Genomic DNA, 12,285 nt, shown 5'->3' on the forward strand with positions numbered 1-12,285 from the left:
TCCCGTGGCGCCTTTTAGGAGCATTTCTAACAACAACACCCCAGACCACCAGCACTCACTGCACAGACCAGGGCTCGCAGCTTGAACTTTAACCAGGCAGGACAGGGTAGCACCGCCCCCGAGGACGTGGGGCTTCCCTTCCGGTCCCCACAGCCCCAGGGTCCGGCCGAGCGCCTAAAGCAGCCTGGACGGCCGGGTTGGGCTTTGTCTGTAACGCGGCGGGACGAGGTGGCCCCGCCCACGAGTGCGGGCCTCCAGGACGGAGCTTCCGGTGATGGAGACGCGCGCCCGGCTGGTGAGTTGGTGCGCGCTGGACCCGTCTGTGCGCTGTTCACCGTCTGCGAGGCGGCCGCGGGCCCCTCAGAAGTTCAGGGCTAGACCCGTCCCCCCGGAGCCGGTCCGGAGGGAGCCCGAGGAGCGCCGGCGGCCTTTCCTTGCGGGACACAAAGGGAAACGCGAAGTGGAAGTGTGGCAGGTGAGTCTGGCGGGCCCGGGAGGGAGCTCCCCAGGCGGGCACTGGGCAACGAGGGCCGGGGAGGAAAAGCAGAGAGGGAAGGGAAGGGAAGGGCCGGAGAAACAGTGTTCTGAAGACCAAGGGAAGCAAGTCTCCACCCGAGCGGAGTGCCCCCTGCGTTAAATGCCACTGCGATGCCTTGTGGAACACGAAGAACCAAATGAGGGCACTGTTATGGGTTCAATCAGCGAGATAGACCACCGACTTAGAATTTAAATTTAAGAGCCTTTATTAAGCTGGCCAGCTGACCACAGCCCGCACCCTCCCCCTCTGGGAAAGTTTGAAGCATGTGACAGAGACCTAGGGTGCCCTATGATCCTTTATAGCAAAATCACACAGTGTTAGAAAAAAAGAAAAAACCAGTAACAAAGCATTTCATTAGAAGTTCATAAAAAGATCATAAGTACAAAGGGGAGGTAAACAGAGTCACACCTGGCTGGAGCCTATCATAACACATTCTTTCTTTAAAACAATCAGTAATTTTTCTGTCACAGCCCCTCCCACAGCACATTCAGTAATCTTTCCAGGCCACGGTCCCTCCCCCAGCACAAACACTGGATTTGGCTGAGAGCGGTGTGTAGGTACATCGTGTCCCACTTACACTGAAGCCCAGAAAGCTTTAGATGTGGCCGTGGAAACACAGATGATAGGGGAGAGGTACGCTTAGTGTCCTCCCCTTACCTGCTTCCAAAATAATCAATGAGTCCCTTGGAATTTCAAAAGGTTAAGTGATTAAATCAAAACAAACTCTTGGCTTTTGTATGGTAGATTAGTTTAGATCCTTGGGAGGACTCATGTTTACACTGTCCTCTAGGCAAGGGCACCCAGGGATTAAGCATAAGGATTCCAGTAAACACCTGGGGTCTGCATGTACACAGACTTGTTTGCAAAGATCAGGAAACAATTAGGGTCACCACCTTCAACACTCGCCTCAGTCTCTCCTAAATTGGCATTCAGGTAAACAGAGCAGTCAGCCTTCCCACACTTCCCTTTTCTCACAACGTCCTCCTTACAAACTTTCCAACCAAGTCTCTTGTGCTCCCCAACATGTAAGGAACGGGTAAGAAAACAGTCAGAAATTTGGAGTGAATGAAACCTAAACCAGTCAGTACCTTGGAGCTTTAGAACATTTGTGGATGAGCATAAAGTGCATCGAACCTCCACATCTGCAGGTGACGGTGTAGCTTATATCGTAGAAAAGCTGAATAAAATACTGAAAGCACCTGAAGGTATTAGAGAAAAATCAAGTCAGACAGAACCTGAAGGAAATTGCTGGAGAGAATGTGGGAGCACCTAGGCAAGCCCCACATTTACCTGTGCTTTCCCCCCCAGAACATTTGCTAGCTCATAGAGCAAGGAACAGAGACCGAGATGAAAGAGGTTGCCAGGGCTTGTGGCATTTCAGTTGGCTGGGAAGAAGGAAGTTGGAGTTCAGAGATGCCATGTGCCGGGGTCCACCCCAGGGGTCCAGAGGTTCTCAAAAGTGTGGACGGAGTCGGCGAAGAATGTTTTACACGGAGACAGCATTCAGAACTCTGTAGCTCCCTTTAGTCTCTGTGGATCTTCCTGTGCCTGGCTGAGGCCACAGGGAAAGATCCTGAGGCAAACTGAGCCTTTATTTTTATAGCCAGAGGTAAACAAGGTGGTGGTTACCAAAGTTACACTATTCTTGTGAGTTTCACTTGTTTACATTGTTCTGGTGTATTTCACTTGTTTTTGTTCTTGTTGCACTACCCTCAGCCCATTAGCTTCCCAGGTAAAATCTAGGGAGCCCTATCAGGTCAAGCCTAATTATGCTAAGAGGACTGTGCCCTCTAAGCTGGGACTTGTATCTGGCGTTGCCAACAGGTCAGTCAGAGGCTTTTAATCCTATATTGGGTCCCCACAGCCATGGAGTCTGAGATTTGAAATGAAAGTGGGAACCTTAGAGGAATGAGCCCTAGATTCAATGTGCAGTTTCCACTTGAGGTGTTTGTCAGTTCCTAAGCCCTGCATGGTCAGGACAACAATCCCAGCCACTTAAGTTGAAAGCAACAGTTGCGAGGCTAATCAGTTGTGCAGCCCAGCCAGCATGGCTCAGTGGTTGAGCGTCAACCTGTGAACCAGGAGGTCACAGTTTGATTCTCAGTCAGGGCACATTCCTGCGTTGCCGGCTCAATCCCGTGGGGGGTTTGCAAAAGGTAGCTGAACAATGATTCTCTCTCATCATTGATACTTCTATCTCTCCCTCCCTTTCCTTTCCTCTCTGAAATCAGGTTTAGCTCAGTGGATAGAGGGTCAGCCTGCAGACTGGAGGGTCCCGGTTCAATTCCAGTCAAGGACACATGTTCAGGTTGCGGGCTTGTCCCCCAGTAGAGGGTGTGCCGGAGGCAGCCGATCATGATTCTCTCCCATCATTGATATTTCTATCTCTCCCTCCCTCTCCTTTCCTCTCTGAAATCAATACAAATATCTTATTTAATGAAGAGGGAATATGAAAAATGAGCATCACAAATATTTTGGTGCCCATAATAGTGGCAGGTGTTTCTGTAACAAACTGTCTGCACCCAAGCAGAGGCTAAGTTCCCGTAAAGAGACTTAACCAGCAATCAGCAGGGACCTGAGGCTGCATTTCCCTCCCGGTGGGATTTGACAGGAGATTTCAGGCCATGTCTCCAACCTGGTGGGGATTGACAGGGGACCTCAAGGAGCTCCCCTCCACCCTGGCATTGGGCCAGGGAACCTCAGGCTGCCACCCCAACCTGGCAGAGCTTGATGGGAGACCTCGGGCCACTCCCTCCAGCACTGGCACCATGCCAGGGAACCTCAGACCAAGCCCCCCTACCCAGCGGGGCTTGACGGGGGACCTCAAGGCACACCCCTGGCCCAGGCCTGGGGACCTGAGGCTGCGCACCCCTCCTGGCAAGGCTGGACAGATGTGGGGCCGGCTGATCGGGGTCTTGTGCAATTTCAAGGAGCGAGCAGGTGGGCTGGGATTTGACTTTGAGTCCCACAGAACACCCCATACTGACAAGAGGAAGATTTTCATATACATTTTACTAATTTTCTTTCATCTCTGACACTTCAATTATAGAGAAAGGGCAAATAGTAATATTAAAATATTTCCTGTAATTAATTCCCTTTTAATGTGCTCGAATTTCGTGCACCAGGCCACTAGTATTAAAATTTTAAAAAACATGTCACAGAGTATACAGTTGAAATCACTGCAGTGAGTAAGAGGACAAAGAAATTGACCTTTTCATGCAATAAATACATTTCCTTTGTTCTAATTTGGAAGAAGTATTCAGGTTAATATTTTTTTCTGTGCTTCCTTCAAGGTAACTGAGCTCCAGCTGCTCTTCTTTCCTAAGAAGATCCATGAGACAATCCTCAGGTGAGTTCTAGTCCATACTTCAGATTTAAGCTCAGAAAAATGTCCAGGCCCGAGTAGAGGAATATGTAACAGTGGCCTCTGCTCCCTCCCACCTGTCAGGATCACCTCCCACCTAAGAAAATCACATCCTGGTCTTGAAGATGTCTAAATTTCCCTGCCTGAAGCTTGGATCTCTCCAGCTGGGCTCTCCTCATCATTCTCAGATTTCTGTTGTTACCACTTAGTTTAATGGAAATTACCATCCCCTGGAGCTGGGAGAACCGAGTTACTGCCTGAACCTACTTTTTTTCTCGTCTGCAGTTTATCCAGTTACTTTCCCTGGTCCTCACTGAGACCTGTGCAGCTCCAGTGGCAGTTTTCTAAGATTTCCCAGGACAGAGAGCTTTCCCAGGAGGCAGACTACCATTCCAGAGCAGCCCCAGGTAAACTGGGTAGAGTCAGTCCCACTCTTAACGGTGGAGTTTGTAGTCTGAGTTAGTGCACATGTGAAGTTCTTCCTTTCTTTTTTTTGTTTCCATTATATATATTTTTTAATCTTCATTGTTCAGATTATTACAGTTGTTCCTCTTTTTTCCCCCCATAGCTCCCCTCCACGCAGTTCCCACCCCACCCTCTGCCCTTACTCCCGCCACCCACTGTTTTCATCCATAGGTGCACGATTTTTGTCCAGTCTCTTCCTGCACCCTGCCCCCCACGAGAATAATCAGTGCACTCCCTTTCTATGCCCCTGACTCTATTTTATTCACCACTTTATTCTGTTCATCAGATTATTTATTCACTTAATTTTTAGATTCACTTCTTGATAGATGTGTATTTGTTGTTCATAATTTGTATCTTTACCTTTTTATTCTTCCTCTTCTGAAAGGATACCTTTCAGCATTTCATATAATACTGGTTTGGTGGTGATGAACTCCTTTAGCTTTTTCTTATCTGTGAAGCTCTTTATCTGACCTTCACTTCTGAATGATAGCTTTGCTGGGTAAAGTAATCTTGGTTGTAGGTTCTTGCTATTCATCACTTTGAAAATTTCTTGCCACTCCCTTCTGGCCTGCATAGTTTCTGTTGAGAAATCAGCTGACAGTCGTATGGGTACTCCCTTGAAGGGAACTGTCTGTCTTTCTCTTGCTGCTTTTAAGATTCTCTCTTTGTTTTTTTTGCTCTTGGCATTTTCATTATGCTGTGTCTTGGTGTGATCCTCTTTGGATTCCTTTTGTTTGGGGTTCTCTGCGCTTACTGGACTTGTAAGTCTATTTCTTTCACCAGGTAGGGGAAGTTTTCTGTCATTGTTTCTTCAAATAGGTTTTTGATATCTCGCTCTCTCTCTCTTCTTCTGGCACCCCTATAATTCGGATGTTGGTGTGCTTGAGGTTGTCCCAGAGGCTCCTTACACTATCTTCGTATTTTTGAATTCTGTTTTCATTTTGCTTTTCTGGTTGGGTGTTTTTTTGCTTCTTCGTATTTCAAATCTTTGACTTGATTCTTGCGATCCTCTAGTCTGCTCTTGGAACTCTGCATAATATCCTTTATTTCAATCAGTGTATGCTTAATTTTTAGTTGATTATTTTTCATAACCTGGAGGGTCTCACTAGATTTCCTTAGGGTCTCACTAAATTTATCGGGTTTCTAAAAAATTCTTGAAAAACCTTAAAAGTGTGGTTTTGAACTCTATATCCAGTAGTTTGCTCTCCTCCATTTCTGTCATTTGTGACCTGTTTCTTTATCTCCACATTTTTTATGCTTCCCTGTGTTGACCGAGTTGCTTTCTCTGTTAGGTGTCCTATAGGACCCAGTGGCTCAGTCTCCCCAATTACCTGAGGAGGACACTCTTGGTGCATCCCGTTGTGGGCTTTGTGCACAGTCTTGTTGTAGTCAGGCCTAGACTGTTGCAGGCATCACTGGGAGGAACCAACCCCCAGGCCAATTGGCTACGAGAATCAGCCCTGTCTCCAGTGAGAGAAGCCCCGAGCTGGAGACACCCCTCTGGGGCAGAACCCACCTCAGCAGGGTCCTGGTGCTCACTGAGTCCGCCCTCTGAATGTGTCCCCCATGGATCTGAGGATCCACAATCTGGATGGTCCCAAACTGACCACTGGGTACACTGGCTCTTGGATCCCTTAGGAGATGCTAATCTAGCCTCTGCCTGAGGCTACCCAGCGGGACCTATGTAGAGATTCCTCTTCTTTGTTTGGGTTTGGAGGTTCGCAGATGAGGCCCAGTTGTGAAGCAATGCAAGCTGCTGTGGGGCATTGGGCCTTCTTTTGAACGTTCTGGGTTGCTCTGATTCAGCTGCAGTTTGTTAGGTAATTTTCAGGTTGCAAAGGGACAGGCCTTTCATATGCAGAAGCCTCTGCAACAGCTTGGGTGGCATGAGGTTGTTATGGGTTGACTCAGCGAGATAGACCACCGACTCAGAATTTAAATTTAGGAACCTTTATTAAGCTGGCCAGCTGTCTGCAGTTCAGCCTTTGCTTTGAACTGCAGCAGCTGACTGCAAGAGTTATAGCAATTTATTTGCAAAAACTACAAAGTTACAAAGCCATGCTTACACAATTTGTTCCCGACACAGTATAGCATTATCACCTTCCTATCTATGTTTTCCTGGAACAGATAGCACAGTATATATTGAGGAGGGACCATGAGACCATATCTCAAGGCCAGACTTGATGTCAGTACCTTCCTATCTGTCTGTTCCAGGAACAGACAGCACAGCTCGCCCTGATATGCAGCCCAATACATTGTCTCGGGATCAACAGGGCAGAGCAAGCAGCTATGACTACTCCCCAGTCCTACCCTAAAAGGCCCTATGTCTCAGTGTCCAGGTAATTGCTGCAAGCACCTCTGAAAGAAAGTCGCCCTCGAGATCTGCCCGGTGCCAGACAGTCCAGTTTCTCCCCGTATGAGTCAGGGTCCCCTGAGACTCACCCGGAACTGTAGTCCAGAGCAGTCGGGAGCTTGAGACTCCCTCCCAATTGAAAAGACAACTGTGTCCTCAGCTGCCAGCTCTTTCTGCATGTGCCTCAGTACCTCTGCACTTTACTTCCACACCTCCTCTGAGTCTCAATGTGCTTTTCTCTTTCTTCCAGTTGTAGAATTTCCAGTCAGCCAGCCTTTCTGTGCTTCTGGATGATATCCGCTTTATCTTTTAGTTGTATTTTTGAAGTGGCTATGTGAGGCAGCAATTTCCGGTGTTTGCACATGCTGCCATCTTGGTTTCTCCTCCGGAATTTCTTGGTGGTGATGGAACTAGCGTGCTTCCTGATGGTGGGAATGATCACCTCTGGGGAAACTGGATAAACGCCCAGGGAACTCTCTATACCATTTTTGCAATGTCTTGTGTACCTTGAACTATTTCAAAGTGAAAAGTGTATTCTTTTTTTTAACATTATAGTGTAGGCCCTGTCCAGGTGGCTCAACTGGTTAGAGCAGCAGTTGCCAACCAGTGGTCCATGGACTACTGGTGGTCCGTGAGGTCCGAAAGGTTGGCGACTGCTGGGTTAGAGTGTCATCCTGTGCCCCAAAAGTAGTCGGTGGGTTCAATCCCCAGATGGGGTGTGTACAGAGGGCAACCAATCAATATTTCTCTCTCACATCAATATCCCTTCCCCTACCCCTTCCCCTTCCCTTTACTCTTACCCTTACCATTCCCCTTCCCTCTGAAGTTCTTTCTCTTCCTGTTGAGGATGTGCCAGTGGGTGTACCCATGTACATATCCATTAGTATTTTTTTTCAAAATTAAGTTTCCAGAGTTTTACTTTCCATATTAAGCACTACCATTTTGTGCAGACAATAAGTCTACATTTGGAAGGAGGCTGTTGACAATAAATGTGGGAAGGTATTTGAGGAAAAAACCCCTTCAATTATGTCATGGGTCGTATAGGTCTCTCTGCTCTGGAGATGGGGGACATCTAGAGCAAGAATTCTCTCAGAGTCTTAGCTTCTCTAGGTAGGATAGGACTTTGTGTTGTCACAAAATTATCTCCATTGCCATGGTAACGGTTTCTCTTCATCTGTTGCTGAGGCTCGGGGAAGTCTTTTTGGAGTGAGCCAGTGCTCTGACAGCTGACAGATGTTGCACTAAGAGCCAGAGGAAATGGGGACATGTGGATCCATGGGCCTTCCTGAGATCTGCCAATTCTGGCCACTGTTGAACTCATCAATTTCAGATTTTTACTTTTAGCTAAACATGATATATTTAATTTTCATTTTTACTTTGGTGGTTTTCCCTTACAGTTAGTGTTTCTTTAATGTTATGAATGTCTTTTTTGTTACTGCTTCTTTTTTATCCATTTCAAAAACTTTTATCCTAGAAAAAAATATGTTTCTCTCAAACTAATTTTATGTCTCTCTGTAGTTACTTTTGTGAGAAGGTCCATCTTCTCCAGACACCGTTTCATCTGAAATCAGTAGCAATTCTCTTGTATTTCTATGGCCAAACACATGAGTTTGTTTATCTCATCCAAATTACTACAAAACCCAGGCAACAAGTGTACTTTAGGACATGGATGAACTGACTCTTTTTACACTACGCTTGCTCATACAAGTGCTTTCCAGTGCAGTTGTTTGCCCTTTTTTAAAAAAAATACATTTTATTGATTTTTTACAGAGAGGAAGAGAGTGGGATAGAGAGTTAGAAACATTGATGAGAGAGAAACATCAATCAGCTGCCTCTGGAACACACCCTGCTGGGGATGTGCCCAAAACCACGGAATATGCCCTTAACTAGAATCGAGCCTGGAACCCTTCAGGCCGCAGACCAATGCTCTATCCACTGAGCCAAACCAGTTAGGGCAGTTGTTTGCCCTTTTTAAAGTCAACAATTGGCCCTAGCTAGTTGGGCTCAGTGAAAGAGTGTTGGCCTGTGGACTGAAGGATCCTAGGTTTGACGCCTGTCAAGTGCATATGCCTAGGTATTAATAAAGTCAATAGTTGACTTCCAGTTTTCTCTTTGTGATGGGCATTTCCTCTTCTCTCAGGATCACCTAAGTGGGTCAGAGCATCCTGAACACTACATCTTGGTGGAGATGCGAAAATGAGAAGGCGCAAGAGTCCTGGTCCCCCCCAACCAGCCTCCCTGGTGACGAGTTCGGCGCCCGGAACAGAGACCACTGTGCCCCTGGCTGCCTCCTCTCCTGCCACCCTCACCACATTCAACCCACAGAGGCCCCCAGCTGATGTTCGTGTGACCTTTGAGGATGTTGCTGTGCACTTCTCTAAGGAGGAATGGTGCCTCCTTGATGAGGCTCAGAGACACCTGTTCCTCGAAGTGATGCTGGAGAACTTTGAACTCATATCCTCTCTAGGTTGCTGCTGTGGAGCAGAGGATGTGGAGGCACCTAGTGAACAGCATGTTTCTGGGACAGTGTCACAGGCAAAGAACCCCAATGGAGCTGTGTCCTCCCAGAAGAGCCACCCCTGTGAGTGTTGTGGGCCAGTCCTGAGAGACATTTTCCACTTGGTTGAGCAGCAGGGAACACAACACAGCCTGAAACTATTGAGGTGTGGGGCATGTGCAAAGCAGTTTCATTTCAGCCAGAAAGCCATTGGCTGCAACCAGACCCTTGCTCAGAAACATGGTGTCTGTAATGGACTACAGTGTTTTGTGTGCCGTGAATGTGAAAAATCTTTTACAAAAATCTCTGATCTCCATTATCATCAGAAATTGCACACAGGAGAAAGTCCATACGAGTGCAGTGAATGTGGGAAATGCTATAAACAACACTCCACCCTTATTCGTCACCAGCGAGTTCATTCTAAAGAAAAGCGTCATGAGTGTGGCGAATGTGGGAAATTCTTTAGCCCCCGTTCAAAGCTCGTGGAACACCAGAGAGTTCACACTGGAGAAAGGCCATATGAATGTGTTGACTGTGGGAAATCCTTTAGACAAAGTTCAAACCTCATTCAACACCAGAAAGTTCACACTGGAGAAAAGCCATATGAGTGTGGTGAATGTGGAAAACATTATACCAGAATCTCTGCTCTACGTTATCATCAGAAACTTCACACTGGAGAAAGGTCTTATGAGTGCATTCAGTGTGGGAAATCTTTAACCACTAGTGTAGGCCTCCGTTATCATCAGAGACTTCACACTGGGGAAAAGCCTTATAAGTGCAATGAATGTGGGAAATCTTTTGTCAAGATCGATCAGCTGAGTTATCATCAGAAATGTCACACTGGAGAAAGAGCTTCTAAGTGCAGTCTGTGTGGGGAATCTTTTACCACTCGCATAGGGCTCAGTTATCATCAGAGACTTCACACTGGAAAAAAGCCTTATGAGTGCAGTCAGTGTGGTAAATCTTTTACCAGTAAGACTTACCTCCATTGTCATCAGAGAATTCACACTGGAGAAAGGCTTTATGAGTGCAGTGAATGTGGGAAAACGTTTGTCAGGAACTGTGAGTTGCATTATCATCAGAAATGTCACAGTGGAGAAAGGCCTTATGAGTGCAGTCAGTGTGGGAAATCTTTTACCAGTAAGAATAACCTCTGTCGTCATCAGAGAATTCACACTGGAGAAAGGCCTTATGAGTGCAGTCAGTGTGGGAAATCTTTTACCCATAGGAGGAGCTTCTGTCGTCATCAGAGACTTCACACTGGAGAAAGGCCTTATGAGTGCAGTCAGTGTGGGAAATCTTTTACCAGTAGGAGGAGTCTCCGTTGTCATCAGAGTCTTCACACTGGAGAAAGGCCTTATGAGTGCAGTCAGTGTGGGAAATCTTTTACCAGTAGGAGGAGCCTCCATCGTCATCAGAGACTTCACACTGGAGAAAGGCCTTATGAGTGCAGTCAGTGTGGGAAATCTTTTACCGATAAGGGTAACCTCTGTTGTCATCAGAGACTTCACACTGGAGAAAGGCCTTATGAGTGCAGTAAGTGTGGGAAATCTTTTACCAATAAGGGTAGCCTCTGTTATCATCAGAATGCACACTGAAGAAAGGCCCTATGAGTGCAGTGTGGGAAATATTTTACCAGTAATAGTAGCCTCCGTTATCATGAGAGTCGTCACACCAGAAAAAGGCCTTATGAGTGCACCGAATGTGGGAAATCATTTGCCCTGAACCATCAGTTGCATCTTCATCAGAGAGTTCACAGGAGAAAGGGCTCAGGAATGCAGTGAATGTGGGAAATATTTTGCCAGAAACAGTTACTTTCATTGTCATCAGAGACTTTACAGGTGTGCCTATACTTTTGAAAGGAATCACTTTCAAAGATCTTGCAAAGGGCCATGTGTCCTAATGTCTCCAATTCCATGGGTGATGGTCACTTGGGTATAGGATAGTAGGGTTTAGGGCAAAGCATAATTACTACAGAATCACTGGCCTGATAGGGATTGTGCATAATTCTTAAAATGGAGATAGGTTTCATTTATCTTTATCAATAACTCATAATACGATGTCCAAGTCAAAGGAGAGGAGAGTGTTTAACTTAAAGAAATTAGGAAGTTGTGATTTAAGCCAATTGCACATTTTTGCATTCTTCCAGCAGTGTATGACAGATTTAATTCCTCCACATCTACAAAAGGTTTGCTCAGTCCTTTATTTAAACTTTTTTGTAACTTTGTCATGCTATATCACTGTTTATTTGGTTGCATTTTTTCTAAGGCTTTATGGTGAGCCTTTTTTCAGATGTGCATTTGCTATCTCTATATTTGGTTAAATGTCTGAGCATATGTTCTGCCAAATCAATGAATTTTGGCAAGTTTCTTTAACAAATGGACAGTGAAACAATGCAGGTTAGAATTTCACTCATTTGTGTCTTTTTTGCTTTGTAGGATAAGTGTTTTTCATATTGGAAAAAAATAAAATAAACAATTGAATTAAGATAAGGGTCTTATTTCATTCTTTGGATGTGAGTATCTAGTTTTCCCAGCACTGTTCATTGAAGAGAAACTATCCTTTCCCAACTGAGTATTATTGCCTCGTTTGTCAGAGAGGAGGTGGAAGTATATGCATGGGGCAACAGGACTACTTGGAAATAGGTCATTCTTGGGGACATCACAGTCGGCTGCAGAGGTTATCAAGATGAGGCACTGAGGGGAAGGGAAAAGTGAACCAACTTGGTACTGATATTTACAGTCAGTTGAGAGCAATGGTTCTCAACCTTCCTAATGCCACGATCCTTTAATATAGTTTCTCATGTTGTGGTGACCCCCAATTACATTGTTACAAATTGAACATAATTAAAGCATCGGAATTAATCACAAAAACATTATGTAATTATATATGTATTCTGTGAAAGGGTCGTTCGACCCCCAAAGGGGTCGCGACCCAAGGTTGAGAACCACTGCAAAGGAAGCACTGCAATGTGACAAGAGCCCTGAGTTGAAATTTGCATTAACTAGATGACCTTTCAAAGAATAGCAGCTCCTTTCACCATGAGATAGAGTTTCTGAGAAGGAAAG

General features: G+C 45.8%; 1 protein-coding gene across 1 annotated transcript; it reads left to right on the plus strand.

Moving 5' to 3' along the window:
* The first annotated feature begins 238 nt into the window (after positions 1-238).
* On the plus strand, positions 239-11,928 carry LOC139017286 (zinc finger protein 256-like). Its single transcript, XM_070425477.1, has 4 exons — positions 239-475; positions 3,832-3,887; positions 8,861-10,753; positions 10,832-11,928. The coding sequence occupies exons 3-4, from the start codon at positions 8,917-8,919 to the stop codon at positions 10,999-11,001; spliced, it is 2,007 nt and encodes a 668-aa protein (XP_070281578.1). The 5' UTR covers positions 239-475; positions 3,832-3,887; positions 8,861-8,916; the 3' UTR covers positions 11,002-11,928.
* The last annotated feature ends 357 nt before the right edge of the window (positions 11,929-12,285 follow it).

The sequence above is a fragment of the Myotis yumanensis genome, unplaced genomic scaffold (genome assembly GCF_028538775.1).
Source record: "Myotis yumanensis isolate MYYU_CA2020_CCGP unplaced genomic scaffold, mMyoYum1.0.hap1 SCAF_10, whole genome shotgun sequence".
Classification (NCBI taxonomy): Eukaryota; Metazoa; Chordata; class Mammalia; order Chiroptera; family Vespertilionidae; genus Myotis; species Myotis yumanensis.